The sequence below is a fragment of the Cricetulus griseus genome, unplaced genomic scaffold (assembly GCF_003668045.3).
Source record: "Cricetulus griseus strain 17A/GY unplaced genomic scaffold, alternate assembly CriGri-PICRH-1.0 unplaced_scaffold_30, whole genome shotgun sequence".
In the NCBI taxonomy this organism is placed as follows: domain Eukaryota; kingdom Metazoa; phylum Chordata; class Mammalia; order Rodentia; family Cricetidae; genus Cricetulus; species Cricetulus griseus.
Window position 1 is genome coordinate 43,148 of NW_023277031.1, and position 21,525 is coordinate 64,672.

Here is a 21,525-nt window from a genome sequence, read left to right on the forward strand (position 1 = left end):
AGCTCCAAGCAGCAAGGCAGATCAGAAGTTTAAGGCAGAATTTAACTCTTTAACTTCCTCTGAGCAAAGAAAGCCATCCAGAACAGGCAGGGATCAGAAATGGGAGAGCCTGGCAAACATTGAGCTTTGTTTATTACGTTTTTTAGGTGGTCTTGTTGAATGCTTTGGTAGACATTACAAGGGCCACCAATTAGGATTGTCAAGTACTGGTGTTTCTTTGATATACAGTGAGTTAAATAGCAGCTCTGTCCCTTCAAGAGAGACAGCAGAAACTGTAGTAACTGATTCCATCTCTTGAGCCATTACTTTCAACAATTGACTGTTGCATTGTAGATTTTGTTTGACCTTTGCTAAGAAGGAAAATTTTAGAGCACTTAAAGAGGGCTAAGGGGGAAAAGTTAGTAATCCTTAACAAAGCACTTAGTCCATAGGACCAGAAGCATTTTACCAGTGAGGGCTGTCTGACAATCAGCCAATTAGAAAGTGTCTCTAGGATGCTTCCAGAAGGGAACATTTGAGGTGCATTGGCAGTGGGTTAAGGGAAATTTTTCTTTTACTCATCACCAAAAAATCATCCTGACAAACTTAAGTCTCAGGGTGGGCGTGGCTTGCAATTCATGCTGTTAAGCGGATAAAGGGGGCTTCTCAGTGCTAAGTCAAAGGGATACAATAAACTAAGGCTATGTAGTGTGATATCCGGAGGCTGCAGCTCTTACTGCTGATGTCCCTGTGAGAAGGAATTTCCTTTCTCTGGGGCCTATTTGACAGTACAAGTCACCTAGTATATATTCTACATACAGCCAAATTTGCAGTAACAAATATACTGGAGGTGATACCTAGAATATTAATTGCTACTTCTATAATGAGTGATAAAGGCTCCCAACAGGACTTATCCATGAACTCAGTAGCATGTAATATTTGCACTCATATCTTAAAGCTCCATATCCATTATTACAACTGACATGGTGTTAATTGTGACAAAAATTCAATATAAAATTCACTGAAACTACTAAATGTACTGAAGAACTAGACAAAAATTATCAGTCAAGAAATCTTGCCTAAATTCTTCTGCTTCATGTTCTCATGTACTGAGCACAGTACTGTGTTAGACTTCTGTATTCTTCCCAAAATGGGCATTATTGTATGTAAGGTAATCGTGATCACCTGTCTGGAAAGCACGAGTTTGCCCTGGAATGTGGAGAGAAGGGATTATCCACAACTAGAATGGGCAGTGAATGAGCAAGAGAACACTGAAGGCTTCAAGTGAAAGAGAAAGCAAGAGCTGAGAATGTTTTTGCAATGTTCAATTCCACTTGAAAGGATTCCTGATCATTTAATTTAGTATACTGTCCTGGCCAGAGGATGCAACCTGTCTGTTGTAATAACTGTCCATTAGGCTTCTGTCTTACTACACCTGTATTGTGGTGACTTAGTGGTAGTACAAAATGCAGTTTTATTTGACAGTGCTGAAATCGGACTGGAGTAATTTTACAAAATGGTCAGTCCATGAAGTAGGATTATTCTGTAATTGCCTTCCTTGTACACCTGTCGTCATATTATCTCCTTCATTTTCTTCCCAGTGGAGAATACACAGGCACATTTATGGGAAATAGTCTCAGGAGTCAGTGTACAGAGTGGACCTGAAAACAACCCTACGAGGAAAGTTAAGAACACAGCAGTGTGCGGAGCTCAGACAGGGGAGGATAGAAATAGGCAATAGCTGCCCATGACAGCCCTGCCTCAGTCCAGCTGGAGCCTCCGATATCTGGAAGATTATCTTTGCATCCATTACTCTTGAAGAGTCTGATGTGTTTTTCTAGAGAGAAATATAAACCTTTTGATGGTTTTAAGTAAGACTTTAATTTTTTAAAGGAATTGTGTCTTGTGAGCAATACTCTTCATTGCCTATCATTAGTAAGTATAAATACTGTGAACCTGTGATTGGATTAAACTTCTCTTCATCAATTTCAAAGAAGATACAATTGAAGGTAGAGATAATGTCTTTTATATATAATCACTTAGTGAGCTCTATCATACAGCTAATTCATGGCCATCAATTATTTCTTCCATCTTTTTCCAGTTAGAGATTTTTGAGAAATATGAGATATCTGTTATAACTCACTGACATTTGAATGCTGTCATGCGGTGTTTGTGAGAATCCATACAATTACAGTAAATGAAAACATGTCCATTATTGTGAGCTGTAATCTAGGTAGTTCCATGTTCACTTATGTTAAGTGACGACTTAGGGAGACAGTCGTTTATCACACATTTGTTATTGGAACAAACCTTATTAATCTGAACTGTATTCATTTTCAGAGAACTATTTCAAGTATGAGTCTGTCCATCAGCATGTGAAGACTGAAAAGGAGTCTTGTCAGTGTAATGAGCTCGGAAAAGTGCTTCATGAACCCTCCACATGTTCACATCATAGAACAAGTGAAACTACAGAAAACTCCAAGAACTACACACGCAGTAATCACAGGGGTGCCTCTGTTGACTCATCAAACCCAGACAGACAGGAAAGCATGCACACTGGAGAAGAACCGTGCCGATCAAAAGTCTGTGAGGAATGTTTAAATTTGTGTTCCAACATGACTCAAGATCAGAGAGTCTACACTGCAGAGAAAGACCACAGGCTGGGAGAACATGATGACACTTTCAGCTCTACATACAGTGTTGTGCAACAACCAGTCCACATTGAAGAGACACCACACCAGTGTGGGACATGCAAGAAATATTTCCAGACTGCCTCATGCCTCACTGAGCATCAAAGGATTCATTCTGAAAATAAAGTCTATGAAGGCAACATTTGTGAAAAATCTTTTAACCAATATTCAAGTCCTAAAATACATCAAAGTGTTCATAGTGGGGAGAAATATTACGAGTGTATGGAAAGTGACAAGTCCTTTACCCAGGGCTCACAACTTACAGCACATCAGAAAATTCTTACTGGAGAGAGACCTTGCAGTTGTCAGGAATGTGACAAGTCCTTTACCCAAGACACACATCTTATAACACTACAGAGGGTTCCTACTTGGGAGAAACCTTATAAATGTATGCATTGTGACAAAACCTTTACATATGACTCCCAACTTAGAAGTCATCAGATTGCTCACACTGTGGAAAAACCTTACAAATGTAAGGAATGTAACCAGTCCTTTACACATGACTCCCACCTTAGAAGCCATGAGAGTGTTCACACTGTGGAAAAACCTTACAAATGTAAGGAATGTGACCAGTCCTTTACACAAGACTCCCAACTTAGAAGCCATCAGAGTGCTCACACTGTGGAAAAACCTTACAAATGTAAACAATGTGACCAGTCCTTTACACATGACAAACAACTTAGAAGCCATCAGAGTGCTCACACTGTGGGAAAACCTTACAAATGTAAGGAATGTGACAAGTCCTTTAGATATGACTCCCAACTTAGAAGGCATCAGACTGCTCATGCTATGGAAAAACCTTACAAATGTAAGGAATGTGACAAGTCTTTTAAACGGGACTCCCAACTTAGAAGTCATCAGACTGCTCATGCTATGGAAAAACCTTACAAATGTAAGGAATGTGACAAGTCCTTTAGATATGATGCTCAACTTAGAAGGCATCAGAGTGCTCACACTGTGGAAAACCCTTACAAATGTAAGCAATGTGACCAGTCCTTTACACATGAATCTCAACTTAGAAGTCACCAGAGTGCACACACTGTGGAAAAACCCTATAAATGTAAACAATGTGACAAGTCCTTTACAAATGACAAACAACTTAGAAGGCATCAGAGTACTCACACTGTGGAAAAACCTTACAAATGTACAGAATGTGACAAGTCCTTTACAAATGACTCCCAACTTAGAAGTCATCAAAGTGCTCACGCTGTGGAAAAACCTTACAAATGTAAACAATGTGACCAGTCCTTTACAAATGACAAACAACTTAGAAGCCATCAGAGTGCTCATGCTCTGGAAAAACCTTACAAATGTAAGGAATGTGATCAGTCCTTTACATATGACTCAGAACGTAGAAGACATGAGAGTGCTCACACTATGGAAACACCTTATAAATGTAAAGAATGTAACAAGTCCTTTACACATGACTCAGAACATAGAAGTCATCAGAGTGCTCACACTGTGGAAAAACCTTACAAATGTAAGGAATGTGATCAGTCATTTACACATGATAAACAATTTGGAAGTCATCAGAGTGCTCACACTGTACAAAAACCTTTCAAATGTATGGAATGTGACAAATCCTTTACATATGACTCCCAACTTAGAAGTCATCAGAGTGTACACACTGTGGAAACAACTTACAAATGTAAACAATGTAATCAGTCCTTTACAAATGACAAACAACTTAGAAGCCATGAGAATGCGCACACTGTGGAAAAACCTTACCAATGTAAGGAATGTGACCAGTCCTTTACAAATGACAAACAACTTAGAAGTCATCAGAGTGCTCACACTGTGGAAAAACCTTACAAATGTTTGGAATGTGACCAATCCTTTACATATGACTCCCAACTTAGAAGTCATCAGAGTGTACACACTGTGGAAACAACTTACAAATGTAAACAATGTAATCAGTCCTTTACAAATGACAAACAACTTAGAAGCCATGAGAATGCGCACACTGTGGAAAAACCTTACCAATGTAAGGAATGTGACCAGTCCTTTACAAATGACAAACAACTTAGAAGTCATCAGAGTGCTCACACTGTGGAAAAACCTTACAAATGTTTGGAATGTGACCAATCCTTTACATATGACTCCCAACTTAAAAGTCATCAGAGTGCACACACTGTGGGAAAAACTTACAAATGTAAGGAATGTGACCAGTCCTTTACAGATGACAAACAACTTAGAAGCCATGAGAGTGCTCACACTGTGGAAAAACCTTACAAATGTAAACAATGTGACCAGTCCTTTACAAATGACAAACAACTTAGAAGCCATGAGAGTGCTCACACTGTGGAAAAACCTTACAAATGTAACGAATGTGACCAGTCCTTTACAAATGACAAACAACTTAGAAGTCATCAGAGTGCTCACACTGTGGAAAAACCTTACAAATGTTTGGAATGTGACCAATCCTTTACATATGACTCCCAACTTAGAAGTCATCAGAGTGCACACACTGTGGGAAAAACTTACAAATGTAAGGAATGTGACCAGTCCTTTACAAATGCCGAACAACTTAGAAGTCATCAGAGTGCTCACACTGTGGAAAAACCTTACAAATGTTTGGAATGTGAACAATCCTTTACTTATGACTCCCAACTTAGAAGTCATCAGAGTGCACACACTGTGGAAAAAACTTACAAATGTAAACAATGTGACCAGTCCTTTACAAATGACAAACAACTTAGAAGCCATGAGAGTGCTCACACTGTGGAAAAACCTTACAAATGTAAGGAATGTGACCAGTCCTTTACAAATGACAAACAACTTAGGAGTCATCAGAGGGCTCACACTGTGGAAAAACCTTACAAATGTTTGGAATGTGACCAATCCTTTACATATGACTCCCAACTTAGAAGTCATCAGAGTGCACACATGGTTCGAAAAACTTACAAATGTAAACAATGTGGCCAGTCCTTTACAAATAACAAACAACTTAGAAGCCATCGGAGTGCTCACACTGTGGAAAAACCCTATAAATGTAAACAATGTGACAAGTCCTTTACAAATGACAAACAACTTAGAAGGCATCAGAGTGCTCACACTGTGGAAAAACCTTACAAATGTACAGAATGTGACAAGTCCTTTACAAATGACTCCCAACTTAGGAGTCATCAAAGTGCTCACGCGGTGGAAAAACCTTACAAATGTAAACAATGTGATCAGTCCTTTACAAATGACAAACAACTTAGAAGCCATCAGAGTGCTCATGTTCTGGAAAAAACATACAAATGTTTGGAATGTGACAGGTCCTTTACATATGACTCAGAACTTAGAGGTCATCAGAGTACTCACACTGTGGAAAAACCTTACAAATGTAAGCAATGTGACCAGTCCTTTACATATGACTCAGAACTTAGAAGACATGAGAGTGCTCACACTGTGGAAACACCTTATAAATGTAAGGAATGTGACATGTCCTTTACACATGACTCAGAACTTAGAAGTCATCAGAGGGCTCACACTGTGGAAAAACCTTACAAATGTAAGGTAAGTGACCGGTCCTTTACACATGATAAACAATTTGGAAGTCACCAGATTGCTCACACTGTGGAAAAACCTTACAAATGTAAGGAAAGTGACCAGTACTTTACACATGATGAACAATTTGGAAGTCATCAGAGTGCTCACACTGTAGAAAAACCTTTCAAATGTTTGGAATGTGACAAATCCTTTACTTATGACTTCCAACTTAGAAGTCATCAGAGTGCACACACTGTGGAAAAAACTTACAAATGTAAACAATGTGACCAGTCCTTTACAAATAGCAAACAACTTAGAAGCCATCAGAGTGCTCACACTGTGGAAAAACCATATAAATGTAAATATTGTGACAAGTCCTTTACAAATGACAAACAACTTACAAGGCATCAGAGTGCTCACACTGTGGAAAAACCTTTCAAATGTACAGAATGTGACAAGTCCTTTACAAATGACTCTCAACTTAGGAGTCATCAAAGTGCTCACGCTGTGGAAAAACCTTACAAATGTAAACAATGTGATCAGTCCTTTACAAATGACAAACAACTTAGAAGCCATCAGAGAGCTCATGTTCTGGAAAAAACATACAAATGTTTGGAATGTGACAGGTCCTTTACATATGACTCAGAACTTAGATGTCATCAGAGTACTCACACTGTGGAAAAACCTTACAAATGTAAGCATTGTGACCAGTCCTTTACATATGACTCAGAACTTAGAAGACATGAGAGTGCTCACACTGTGGAAACACCTTATAAATGTAAGGAATGTGACATGTCCTTTACACATGACTCAGAACTTAGAAGTCATCAGAGTGCTCACACTGTGGAAAAACCTTATAAATGTAAGGAAAGTGACCAGTCCTTTACACATGATAAACAATTTGGAAGTCATCAGATTGCTCACACTGTGGAAAAACCTTACAAATGTAAGGAAAGTGACCAGTCCTTTACACATGATGAACAATTTGGAAGTCATCAGAGTGCTCACACTGTAGAAAAACCTTTCAAATGTTTGGAATGTGACAAATCCTTTACTTATGACTTCCAACTTAGAAGTCATCAGAGTGCACACACTGTAGAAAAAACTTACAAATGTAAACAATGTGACCAGTCCTTTACAAATAACAAACAACTTAGAACCCATCAGAGTGCTCACACTGTGGGAAAACCCTATAAATGTAAACTATGTGACAAGTCCTTTACACATGACTCAGAACTTAGAAAGCATCAGAGTGCTCACACTGTGGAAAAACCTTACAAATGTACAGAATGTGACAAGTCCTTTACAAATGACTCTCAACTTAGGAGTCATCAAAGTGCTCACGCTGTGGAAAAACCTTACAAATGTAAGGAAAGTGACCAGTCCTTTACACATGATAAACAATTTGGAAGTCATCAGAGTGCTCACACTGTAGAAAAACCTTTCAAGTGTTTGGAATGTGACAAATCCTTTACATATGACTCCCAACTTAGAAGTCATCAGAGTGTACACACTGTGGAAACAACTTACAAATGTAAGGAATGTGACCAGTCCTTTACAAATGACAAACAACTTAGAAGCCATGAGAGTGCTCACACTGTGGAAAAACCTTACAAATGTAAGGAATGTGACCAGTCCTTTACAAATGACAAACAACTTAGAAGCCATGAGAGTGCTCACACTGTGGAAACAACTTACAAATGTAAGGAATGTGACCAGTCCTTTACAAATGACAAACAACTTAGAAGCCATCAGAGTGCTCACACTGTGGAAAAACCTTACAAACGTAAGGAATGTGACCAGTCCTTTACACATGACTCCCAACATAGAAGTCACCAGAGTGCTCATACTTTGGAAAAACCTTACAAATGTAAGGAATGTGACAATTCTTTTACACAAGAATCCCAACTTAGAAGTCATCAAAGTGCGCACACTGTGGAAAAAACTTACAACAGTAAAGAATGTGACCAGTCCTTTACATATGACTCCCAACTTGAAAGCCATCAAAGTGCTCACACTGTGGAAAAACCTTACAAATGTAAGGAATGTGACCAGACCTTTACACAAGAATCCCAACTTAGAAGACATCAAAGTACTCACGCTGTGGAAAAACCTTACAAATGTAAGGAGTGTGACCAGACCTTTACACAAGACTCCCAACTTAGAAGTCATCAAAGTGTTCACACTGTAGAAAAACCTTACAAAGGTAAACAATGTGACAAGTCCTTTACACATGACTCAGAACTTAGAAGTCACCAGAGTGCACACACTGTGGAAAAACCTTACAAATGTAAGGAATGTGACCAGTCCTTTACACAAGACTCCCAACTTAGAAGTCATCAAAGTGTTCACACTGTAGAAAAACCTTACAAAGGTAAACAATGTGACAAGTCCTTTACACATGACTCAGAACTTAGAAGTCACCAGAGTGCACACACTGTGGAAAAACCTTACAAATGTAAGGAATGTGACCAGTCCTTTACAAATGACAAACAACTTAGAAGCCATGAGCGTGCTCACACTGTGGAAAAACCTTACAAACGTAAGGAATGTGACCAGTTCTTTACACATGACTCTCAACTTAGAAGTCACCAGAGTGCTCATACTTTGGAAAAACCTTACAAATGTAAGGAATGTGACAATTCTTTTACACAAGAATCCCAACTTAGAAGTCATCAAAGTGTGCACACTGTGGAAAAAACTTACAACAGTAAAGAATGTGACCAGTCCTTTACATATGACTCCCAACTTGAAAGCCATCAGAGTGCTCACACTGTGGAAAAACCTTACAAATGTAAGGAATGTGACCAGACCTTTACACAAGACTCCCAACTTAGAAGTCATCAAAGTGTTCACACTGTAGAAAAACCTTACAAAGGTAAACAATGTGACAAGTCCTTTACACATGACTCAGAACTTAGAATCCATCAGAGTGCTCACACTGTGGAAAAACCTTACAAATGTAAGGAATGTGACAATTCCTTTACACAAGACTCCCAACTTAGAAGTCATCAAAGTGGGCACACTGAGGAAAAAACTTACAAAAGTAAAGAATGTGACCAATCCTTTACACAAGAATCCCAACTTAGAAGCCATCAGAGTGCTCACACTGTGGAAAAACACTACAAATGTAAAGAATGTAACCAGTACTTTACACATGACTCAGAACTTAGAAGGCATCAGACTGCTCACATTGTGGAAAAATCTTACAAATGTAAGGAATGTGACAAATCCTTTACACATGACTCCCAACTTAGAAGCCATCAGAGTACTCATGCTGTGGAAAAACCTTACAAATGTAAGCAATGTGACAAGTCCTTTACACATGACTCAGAACTCAGAAGCCATCAGAGTGCTCACACTGTGGAAAAACCCTACAAATGTAAACAATGTGACCAGTCCTTTACACAAGAATCCCAACTTAGAAGACATCAAAGTACTCACGCTGTGGAAAAACCTTACAAATGTAAGCAATGTGACAAGTCCTTTACACATGACTCAGAACTTAGAAGCCATCAGAGTGCTCACACTGTGGAAAAACCTTACAAATGTATACAATGTGGCAAGTCCTTTACACATGACTCAGGAGTTAGAATGCATCAGAGTGCTCACACTGTGGAAAAACCCTACAAATGTAAACAATGTGACCAGTCCTTTACACATGACTCCCAACTTAGAAGCCATCAAAGTACTCACAATGTGGAAAAACTTTACAAATGCAAGGAATGTGACATGTCCTTTACACATGACTCAGAACTTAGAAGACATCAGAGTGCTCACACTGTGGAAAAACCTTACAAATGTAAACAATGTGGCAAGTCCTTTACACATGACTCAGAAATTAGTATGCATCAGAGTGCTCACACTGTGGAAAAACCTTACAGATGTAAGGAATGTGACCAGACCTTTACACAAGATTCCCAACTTAGAAGCCATCAGTGTGCTCACACTGTAGAAAAACCTTTCAACTGTTTGGAATGTGACAAGTCCTTTACATATGACTCAGAACTAAGAAGACATCAGAGTGCTCACACTGTAGAAAAACCTTTCAACTGTTTGGAATGTGACAAGTCCTTTACATATGACTCAGAACTAAGAAGACATCAGAGTGCTCACACTGTGGAAAAACCTATCAAATGTAAGGAATGTGACAAATCCTTTACAGAAGACACCCAACTTAGAAGTCATCAAAGTATGCACACTGTGGAAAAACCTTATAAATTTAAGGAATGTGACCAGTCCTTTACACAAGAATCCCAAGTTAGAAGCCATCAGAGTGCTCATACTGTGGAAAAACCTTACAAATGTAAGGAATGTGACCAGTCCTTTACACAAGACTCCCAACTTAGAAGCCATCAGTGTGCTCACACTGTAGAAAAACCTTACAAATGTAAGGAATGTGACAAGTCCTTTACATATGACTCAGAACTTAGAAGCCATCAGAGTGCTCACACTGTGGAAAAACCTTATAAATGTAAGGAATGTGACCAGTCCTTTACACATGACTCAGAACTTAGAAGGCATCAGACTGCTCACATTGTGGAAAAATCTTACAAATGTAAGGAATGTGACAAATCCTTTACACAAGACTCCCAACTTAGAAGTCATCAAAGTGTTCACACTGTGGAAAAACCTTATAAATGTAAGGAATGTGACCTGTCCTTTACACAAGAATCCCAAGTTATAAGCCATCAGAGTGCTCATACTGTGGAAAAACCTTACAAATGTAAACAATGTGGCAAGTCCTTTACACAAGACTCAGAAATTAGAAGCCATCAGAGTGCTCACACTGTGGAAAAACCTTACAAATGTAAGGAATTTGACAAGTCCTTTACACAAGACTCCCAACTTAGAAGAGATCAGAGTGCTCACACTGTGATAAAACCTTTCAAATGTAAAGAATGTGACAAGTCCTTTATGCACCACAAACAACTTATAAGTCATCAGATTACTCACACTGTGGAAAAACCTTACAAATGTAAGGAATGTGACCAGTCCTTTACACAAGACTCCCAACTTAGAAGCCATCAGAGTGCTCACAATGCGGGAAAACCTTACAAATGTAAGGAATGTGACAAGTCCTTTACGCACCACAAACACCTTGTAAGTCATCAGAGTGCTCACAATGTGGAAAAACCTTACAAATGTAAGGAATGTGACCAGACCTTTACACATGACTCCCAACTTAGAAGCCATCAGAGTGCTCACACTGTGGAAAAACCTTTCAAATGTTTGGAATGTGACCAGACCTTTACACATGACTCCCAACTTAGAAGTCATCAGGCTGCTCACACTGTGGAAAAACCTTACAAATGTAAGGAATGTGACATGTCCTTTACACATGACTCCCAACTTAGAAGCCATCAGAGTGCTCACACTGTGGAAAAACCTTACAAGTGTAAGGAATGTGACAAGTCCTTTACGCACCACAAACACCTTGTAAGTCATCAGGTTGCTCACACTGTGGAAAAGCCTTACAAATGTAAGGAATGTGACCAGTCCTTTACACAAGACTCCCAACTTGGCAGACATCAGAGTGCTCACACTGTGGAAAAACCTTTCAAATGTTTTGAATGTGACCAGACCTTTACACATGACTCCCAACTTAGAAGTCATCAGGCTGCTCACACTGTGGAAAAACCTTACAAATGTAAGGAATGTGACATGTCCTTTACACATGACTCCCAACTTAGAAGTCATCAGGCTGCTCACACTGTGGAAAAACCTTACAAATGTAAGGAATGTGACATGTCCTTTACACATGACTCCCAACTTAGAAGCCATCAGAGTGCTCACACTGTGGAAAAACCTTACAAGTGTAAGGAATGTGACAAGTCCTTTACGCACCACAAACACCTTGTAAGTCATCAGGTTGCTCACACTGTGGAAAAACCTTACAAATGTAAGGAATGTGACCAGTCCTTTACACAAGACTCCCAACTTGGAAGACATCAGAGTGCTCACACTGTGGAAAAACCTTACAAATGTAAAGAATGTGACCAGTCTTTTACAAATGACTCCCAACTTAGAAGCCATCAGAGTGCTCACACTGTGGAAAAACCTTTCAAATGTTTGGAATGTGACCAGTCCTTTACACAAGAATCCCAACTTGGAAGACATCAGAGTGCTCATACTGTGGAAATACCTTACAAATGTAAGGAATGTGACCAGACCTTTACAAATGACTCCCAACTTAGAAGTCATCAGGTTGCTCACACTGTGGAAAAACCTTACAAATGTAAGGAATGTATCCAGTTCTTTACACAAGACAAACAACTTAGAAGTCATCAGGCTGCTCACACTGTGGAAAAACCTTACAATTGTAAAGAATGTGACCAGTCCTTTATAAATGACTCCCAATTTAGAAGCCATCAGAGTGCTCACACTGTGGAAAAACCTTTCAAATGTTTGGAATGTGGCAGGTCCTTTACATATGACTCCACACTTAGAAGCCATGAGAGTGCTCACACTGTGGAAAAACCTTTCAAATGTAAGGAATGTGACCAGACTTTTACACAAGAATCCCAACTTAGAAGCCATCAGAGTGCACACACTTTGGAAAAACCTTACAAATGTAAACAGTGTGGCAAGTCCTTTACACATGACTCAGAAATTAGAAGGCATCAGAGTGCTCACAATCTGGAAAAACCTTACAAATGTAAGGTATGTGAAAAGTCCTTTACACATGACTCCCAACTTAGAAGCAATCAGTGTACTCACAATGTGGAAAAACCTTACAAATGTAAGGAATGTGACATGTCCTTTACACATGACTCCCAACTTAGAAGCCATCAGTGTGCTCACACTATGGAAAAACCTTGCAAATGTAAAGAAAGTGACAAGTCCTTTACACATGACTCAGAACTTGGAAGCCATCAGAGTGCTCACACTGTGGAAAAACCTTACAAATGTAAAGAATGTGATATGTGCTTTACACATGACTCACAACTTAGGAGCCATCAGAATACTCATGCTGTGGAAAAACTTTACAAATGTAAGGAATGTGACAAGTCCTTTACACATGACTCAGAACTTGGAAGCCATCAGAGTGCTCATACTGTGGAAAAACCTTACAAATGTAAGGAATGTGACCAGTCCTTTACACAAGACTCCCAACTTAGAAGCCATCAGAGTGCTCACACTATGGAAAAACCTTGCAAATGTAAAGAAAGTGACAAGTCCTTTACACATGACTCAGAACTTGGAAGCCATCAGAGTGCTCACACTGTGGAAAAACCTTACAAATGTAAAGAATGTGATATGTGCTTTACACATGACTCACAACTTAGGAGCCATCAGAATACTCATGCTGTGGAAAAACTTTACAAATGTAAGGAATGTGACAAGTCCTTTACACATGACTCAGAACTTGGAAGCCATCAGAGTGCTCATACTGTGGAAAAACCTTACAAATGTAAAGAATGTGACAAGTCCTTTACACATGACTCAGAACTTGGAAGCCATCAGAGTGCTCATACTGTGGAAAAACCTTACAAATGTAAAGAATGTGACAAGTCCTTTACAACTGATTCACAACTTAGAAGCCATCAGAGTTCTCACACTGTGGAAAAACCTTACAAATGTAAAGAATGTGACAAGTCCTTTACACATGACTCAGAACTTAGAAGCCATCAGAGTGCTCACACTGTGGAAAAACGTTTCAAATGTTTGGAATGTGACAGGTCCTTTACATATGTCTCAGAACTTAAAAGTCATCAGAGTGCTCACACTGTGGAAAAACCTTACAAATGTAAGCAATGTAACAAGTCCTTTACACATGGCTCCCAACTTAGACGTCACCAGATTTCTCACACTGTGGGAAAACCTTACAAATGTAAGGAATGTAACAAGTCCTTTACACATGGCTCCCAACTTAGAAGTCACCAGAGTTCTCATTCTGTGAAAAAACGTTACAAATGTAAGGAATGTGACAAATCCTTTACATATGACTCACAACTTAGAAGCCATCAGAGAGTTCATACTAAAGAGAGACCTTATAGTTGTCAGGAATGTGACACATCTTTTACCAGTTTGACAGATCTTACAAGACATGAGAGAATTCATACTGGAGAGAGACCTTACAAATGTTTGGAATGTGATAAAACCTTTACCCGGGACACACATCTTAGAACCCATCAGCGGGTTCATACTGGCGAGAAACCTTATAAATGTGTTAAATGTGGCAAATCCTTTACATGGAACTCACAACTTAAAAGACATCGGAGTGTCCATACTGAGGAGATACCTAACAAATCTGTGGAATGTGACAAGTCCTCTACCCAAGACTCACAACTTAGAACACATCAGAGAGTTCACACTAGTGAGAGACCTTATAGTTGCCAGGAATGTGACAAATCCTTTACCAGTTGCTCAGATCTTAAAAGACATGAGAGAGTTCATACTGGAGAGAGACCTTACAAATGTAAGGAATGTGGCAAGTCCTTTACCCGAGACACACATCTTAAAACACATCAGAGGGTTCATACTGGGGAGAAACCTTACAAATGTAAGGAATGTGACAAAACCTTTACCTGGAACGCACAATTTAGAAGACATCAGCGTGTTCACTCTGGGGGGAAACCATACAAATCTATGGAATGTGACAAGTCCTTGACACAGGACTCAAAACTTAGAAGAAAAGAGAGAGTTCGTAATAAAGGGAGACCTCACATTTGTCAGGAATGTAACAAATCCTTTATCTGTTGCTCAGATCTTAAAAGACATGAGAGAGTTCATACTGGAGAGAGACCTTACAAATGTAAGGAATGTGGCAAGTCCTTTACCCGAGACACACATCTTAAAACACATCAGAGGGTTCATACTGGGGAGAAACCTTACAAATGTAAGGAATGTGACAAATCCTTTACCTGGAACTCACAATTTAGAAGCCATCAGAGTGTTCACATTAAGAAGAAACCTTTCAGATGTATGAAATGTGACAATTCCTTTAGCAAGTTGTCACTTCTCATAATACATCAGAGAGTTCATACTGGAAAGAGACCTTACAGTTGTAAGCAATGTGACAAATCCTTTACTAGGTGCAAGCATCGTGGAACACATCAGAACATTCATACTGGAAAAAACATTTCCAAATGCAAAGACTGATGTGTCCTCTATCCATATTGCATGTCTTAGGAGACATTAGGAAATTCATACTAGAGAGATAAACACCCAATGTAAATTTTGTGAAGCATTTTTCTTGTATTCTCTGCTTACAAATAACAACAGTATATATAATCGAAAGATAAAGATAAGAAAGTTGTAGGAACCATTAATGAAGTTTAAATCTTAGAAAATATCACGTAGTTTATGCCAAATTAAAATTCTTCCATGTTACTGTGGTGAAATCTTACTTCTTTTACTGTGTTTGTTCTTTGCCTGCTTGTTTTGCTGCCACTACATATAGGTGTGGTGCAGGTGGAGGCCAAACAGGAGTTACAGATAAATGTGTGCTGCTGGGTGTGTGTTGGGAATGGGACCCCCTGTCCTCTTAAAGAGCAGCCAATGATCTTAAACACTAAGTGGTATATCTCTAGGCCCTGGGAAAAGCTGTCATAAAAAAAAAAACATTTATCTTGTCCAACATCCAAAAATTCATGACAGTGTCAGGCATGATGGTGCAAGCCTTTACTCCCTCACTCAGAAGACAGGGATAGTACGATCTCTAAGTGTGAGGCCATCCTGATCTACATGGTAAGCTCCATGACAGCTCCAATTACATGAACCCTGTCTCTGAAAACAGAAAAAAGTCATAATGAGGACAAAAATGTAATAACATAAAGATGTTAAAAAGGCCTTAGTTTTGTTGCTAATTTTGCTATGCATCACAAAAATTCATCTTCTGTCCAAGGATATCTTTATAGCTCCTTTCTTGCTGTTCATTCAAAGTCCCATCCCCAGAATGCTTTCATTTTGGCAAATCCTTTACCTAGTTCTAAATTGTACACCTTAACAACAACAACGTTTTTTTTTGAGACAGGGTTTCTCTGTGGCTGTGGAGGCTGCCCTGGAACTCACTTTGTAGACCAGGCTGGCCTCAAACTCACAGAGATCCTCCTGCCTCTGCCTCCCAAATGCTGGGATTAAAGGCGTGCCCCACCAATGCCCAGCAACAACAAAATTGATGGGTGACCCTGCCCGTCTTGTATTTTTCATTCTGGTAGGGGTTTGGGGAGGAGGAGGAGGTGTCCTGGAATGGGTAGCAGTTGGCAAGGGCATCTGGCCAAGCTGGAGTCTCCAGGTTCCCTCCTGAGGAAGCAAGGCTGCCACAGCTTGTTGGTAGCCTAGGATGGGACTACCAAGCTGTAGGACTTGCCCAGTCGCTGGCTGCGCTGCCCTGGCGATCCTGCCTGGCACCCGGTGCCCTGGATGAGGCCACCGAATGCCTTTCTCAGTCACCCAGAACCCCCAAGCAGCAGCCATTCCTTGCCTGGGTCCAACCCCTGGCACAGTCCTCCTTGGTTGGGCACCTCTGCACCTCAGTACAGGCGGCAGGGCCCTTGCCTGGGATAGATCCGCCAGGAAGAGGTAAAGAAGCACTTCATCGAGCCTTTGTGCACCAGACCATGCATAGTGGGAGCTTGCACACAGTAAGCTTTACTCTTCAAATCAATTGATAAACTGGGGAAAACATGGAACAACTTGAAACACAGGAGCCAGACTCTGTTCAGCCTTGAAGAAGGAAGGAAGCCACACCTGGAGTGTGGACATGAATTCCAGCAGGTGCCTGTCTGACAAAGAGAAAAGCATCAGTCTAGGAGAGTCCACTCCCCAGCAGCTTAGTAGTCTCTTACACGAAAACATTACCTTACAGCTGGGACACAGCTCTTCAAAGACCTTTTCGAGACAAAACCAAAACTGTGCCATGGAGATCCCACAGGTTCTTGTAATAAGCATTGAGAAAAGACAATGACTCAGTGCCACCCAGGAACGAAGATTGCTCAAAGAGACTCCTACTCTCAACGCACCCCATGGGGAGGGAATGGAAAACATTCCTTTTCCACAAAAGAGCCAAAGTTCATGGAATCCTGAAAAAAAAGTTTGGTAGAAGCACAAAAGTTTAATAAAGTTCAGAGACAGGGCGTGACTGGGAAGAAGACTGCAGTCAGAAAGTATGTATGAGAATAAAATTTTTAAAAGTTCAATAAAGTTAATTTTTTTCTTTTATAAAACAAAAAAGTTTGGTAGAATGCGAAGCAGCCTTCAGAGGAGATGGGCACTGTGGAGTCCTGTGGCCAGGAGCCCCTCTTTGAGGCAGAGACTCCAGGACACTGTGGATTTGTTTCTCCATGAGAACTTACAGGAAGCAGTCAAAGCCTCTCTTTCCAACAAAAGAAAAGTTCATCTTTCTGAATTAATTCTGGAGAAATGCCCTTTTCCCACTGCCTCAGATTTAGCAGAAAAGTTGCATTGGATTAAGCAGCATGCAGCTCCCGTGAGCCCACATCTAACATTTTTTGATACATTTGATCCCTCACTGGTGTCTCCAGAAGATGAAGATAGGTTCTGAAAGAGAAGATGACTTAATATTGAAGAAGGGGTGGATCCTGCTCCCAATGCCACACGTACACACATTTGAAGCTACGGCACATGCCAATCCATTGTATAAACAGAAACCAAAGTTAGCCACCTGGGAAGATGGAGATAAGTGGTGATGGTTCTTCCCTACCAAAAAAATGAATTGTAACTCAGAAGAGGTCTCAACCACCCTGTCCCTGCAGCCACGGAGACAGAAGCAGCACCAGGTGTCCTGGGAGCTCCCCTTGCATGTTAGCAGACAGGGAGCTTGGAACGTTCATAAGCAGATCAATTTCATTCTATGCTCTTCTACAAGGTAAACCTGAAGGCACGTTTTTGTTCAGGGACTCTGCTCAGGAGGACTTCCTCCTCTATGGGAGCTTCAGTGGCATCAACAGATCCCTGCATGCCCAATTCGAACAGTGGAACCACAACTTAAGTTTCGATGCCCCAACCCTTGTGAGTTTCACTCCTCCATTGTCACTGAGCTCCTGGAACATTATAGAGACCCGGGTCTTGCATGTTTTTTGAAGTATTGCTTATGATATCACTGAATAGGACTTTTCTTTTCAACCTGCAGTGTATCTGCCCTGCAGTGATCTGCGGGGGGGCACTATGTATGATGGGATTGGTGGGCTCCCTCTGCCATCATGTTACAAGATTTTTTAAAAGAGTAGCGCTGAAAGCAGAAAGTTAGGGTTTTGCTGGTTAGAGCAAGAACCAGTCAAGGAAAAGTAATCTCTGTCCCCTATGTCTTCTCTCAAGTGTATCAGACAGTACAGACATAAGAAGCACAGAGCTGGTCTCTAGGATTTTTCACCCGCAATGTGATATTATTCATTTGCCTCTATCCAGTGGGATCTTGTATTACCCAGACAAAGGTGCCTTGAAACAACACATGGTTTGCTGGTGTCCAGAGCCGGGAAAACACAGCTTGTTAGTGAGTGGCTGGGTCTTAAATGGCTGTGATGCCTGAGTGAGACAACTGTGGGGCATTCGCTATGTAGAATTCTATTTATTACTGAAGAACAAGTTATTAATATTAGATGGATAGTTCAACAGTGTGACTCGTGTTTGAAATTAGTTTTCCTAAGAATTTTTCTATAACCTTCCAAAAGTAGTGGTGTTTGTACTTAACTATAAATCAAGCTTTGAAAGTCCAAGACAAATAAGTAAACTAAAGACTGTCTTCCTTTGAGAGAAAAACAAATGCAATTTTTTTTTGTCCATAGGGCATTGTGAGGTGTTCATGTGGTTTATGGTTAGTGCCCTTTTGTTCTTAGAGAAAGAGACTGTCAAGTAAACCAAGGTCTCTAAGATAGTTCTTCCAAGGTCAGTGTTAAAGGTTAGTCTTGTTTCTGGGATGAGCACTGTGACTTCAGACAGGCCTGCAGTTCGAGAGAGTCCAGTGGGATTTTTTTCTCAGTTGACACATGCAGTCCACACATTGTTTTCTCAGAGTTGGATCTTTTCCTGTGTTCTTGAGCTTGTGAACCTGGAGAGAAATGAGATTAGAAGATGCCCAGACACATCAGATGTGAGTGTCTCTGCTGGTTGCTCATGTCAAGTTATATTTATTAAACAATAATTAATCATTTGAATGGTAGTATTTATCTCTTTGTCTCGTAGCATAATTTCTTAAGTACAATTTATAGCATTTTAGTGCAGTTAACTGTTTGCAGAAAACACAAATTGAAGATATAGAAGGTACTGTACACCCATGATGTCTGTAAATAACATCACTTGGCAAGCCTTTGTGGCATAGTATAGTATGTAGTACAACTTGAACAATTGTCAGATGCTAGTGTTGCTTCTCAGTGTTGGACTGAATTCTCAGATATTTGCACTACAGTAGCCAAGTCCAATCTTGTTGTCTGTCACTGTGCTCTGTGCCCACTGGTGAGCGCTGCTGAGTTCCACACCAGCTGCTGCAAGGGTAATTTTATATCCCTCTGTGGCCAGGGCTGCTGGGATAAAAGGCTGTATTTGTATGCAACACTAACCCTTTGATTGCCAAGGTCTATTTCTGCTTGCTGTGTCTTGTTCTGCCTGCTCTTTCGTGCTAATAAAGTATGTTTAGTATTCTTGAAAAAAATCATGAAAGTGTAGTTGGACTTTCTTTTCAATTTCCAGTCCCCTCCCCAAATAAAATGACATGGAGACTTACTAATTATGAAAGATTGGGCTTCACCTTGGACTTGTTCCCAACTTCCTCTTATAATTTCAATTACCCTCTTTCTACAAATCTACTTTCTACCATATGTCCCTTTTCCTTCATAATGACTTGCTTTGTGACTCAGTGGCTTCTACCAGGCACCAAGACTCATGTCCAGCCTCTCTTTCTCCCAGGAAGTCCCACCTATTCTCTCCTGCCTAGCTATTGGCCATTCAGATATTCATTAAAGCAATTGGAAGTTGCCATTCACACAGTGTTGTCAAATATCCCACAATGGACAAAGTGCCTTCAAAGTAAATCTTATAATGAGACAGAAGGTGACAACATGGTCATGATCACACAGAGCTTAGATATACCCAAAGGCAAAAGGTGTGGTCATGCATGCTTCTAATCCCAGAGCTCTGGAGGCACTTTAATTGGATATTAGCTATAAAGTAAAGGATAACCCTGCCACAATCCACATGCCTACAGAGGCAAGGTGACAACCAATGACCAAGGGGGAATGCATGGATCTCCAAGGGAAGGGGAAATAGAAGAGGTCTCAAGGGTGGACAATTGCCTATGGGAACAGGAGGGATCATTTATGGGGGAGTGAAAGGAGGTGGGTGTACTGAAAAAGATGATTGGAAAGTAGTGGCATTTCATGGTCAGGCAGAAACCTGGTGCAAATGAGACTCCCAGGAATCTACAAGGATGACCCCAGCTAAGACACCTAGCAATGGTGAATGCATAGCCTGAACTGACCATCTGTGACTGGGAATGCTTTCAGTGGATAGAATGTGACACCATTCCAACCACACAAACTTTGACCTACAGTCTGCCCTGTCTCTAGGAAATGCAGGGGATAAAGGTGGCACAGAGATAATAGGAGTAGCCAACCAATAACTGGTGCAGCCTCAGACCCATAGCAAAAGAGTGAGCCCATCCATGAAACGGCCTGGACTGCCAGGGCCCAGAGAATGGATAGCCCAAAGACCTAGGACAGAACCAAACATGATTGAGAAGAGGAAAAAAACAGAAAGTCAGCATAAAGATTTCTAACGTTATCTGATATACTTATAGAATGGTGACTGTTCTTCTTTAGTTTCAGTGACTACCCCAATTGTCATTAGGGAGCCTTCATCCAGTAACTGATAGAAACACATGCAGAGACCCACAGCCAAGCATTGGGCTGAGCTCTGGGAATCCTGATGAAGAGAGAGAAGGAAGATTGCACAAGCCAGGGGGAGTTAAGCGCATCTCAAGGGAACCCACAGAAACAGCTAATCTGGGCTCATATGAGCTCAGATTCTGGATCATCAGCCAGGGAGCCAGCATGAGACTAAACTAGGCCCTCCACATACGTGTGACAGGTGTGTAATAGGCTCTAAGTGTGATGCTACTAGAGTGGGAGCCTGGGCTGGGTCTCATACTTTGGCTGGCTTTGGGGAACCTATTCCTCATACTGGGTTGCCTTGCCCAGCATTAATACAAGGGGTGGAGCTTAGTCTCACCTCAACTTGATATGCCATGCTTGGGATATGCACGGGAGGCATTCCCTTTCTAAAAACAGAACAAAAAAGAGGAGGAATGGATTGTGGAGGCACTGGTGGGAGGTAGAGGGAGGGGGAATAGTGGTGGAGACTTAAAATATATGAGTAAATTTAATTAATAAGAATTAAAATAACAACGAAAAATTTACATGGCACA

At 40.5% G+C, this 21,525-nt stretch overlaps 1 protein-coding gene and 1 pseudogene across 2 annotated transcripts in view; both read left to right on the forward strand.

The window, feature by feature from the left end:
• The window catches only part of LOC100765869 (zinc finger protein 850), a 28,796-nt gene extending 13,317 nt beyond the window's left edge, over positions 1-15,479 (forward strand). For both annotated transcript variants that reach the window (XM_027434016.2, XM_027434017.2), the window contains one exon: positions 2,320-15,479. In XM_027434016.2, coding sequence (XP_027289817.1) covers positions 2,320-15,248 — 12,929 coding nt within the window. In that variant the 3' untranslated portion in view covers positions 15,249-15,479. The remainder of the gene's footprint in view (positions 1-2,319) is intronic.
• Positions 15,480-17,192: 1,713 nt separating this feature from the next.
• On the forward strand, positions 17,193-19,261 carry LOC103161286 (annotated as a pseudogene).
• Positions 19,262-21,525: the final 2,264 nt, after the last annotated feature.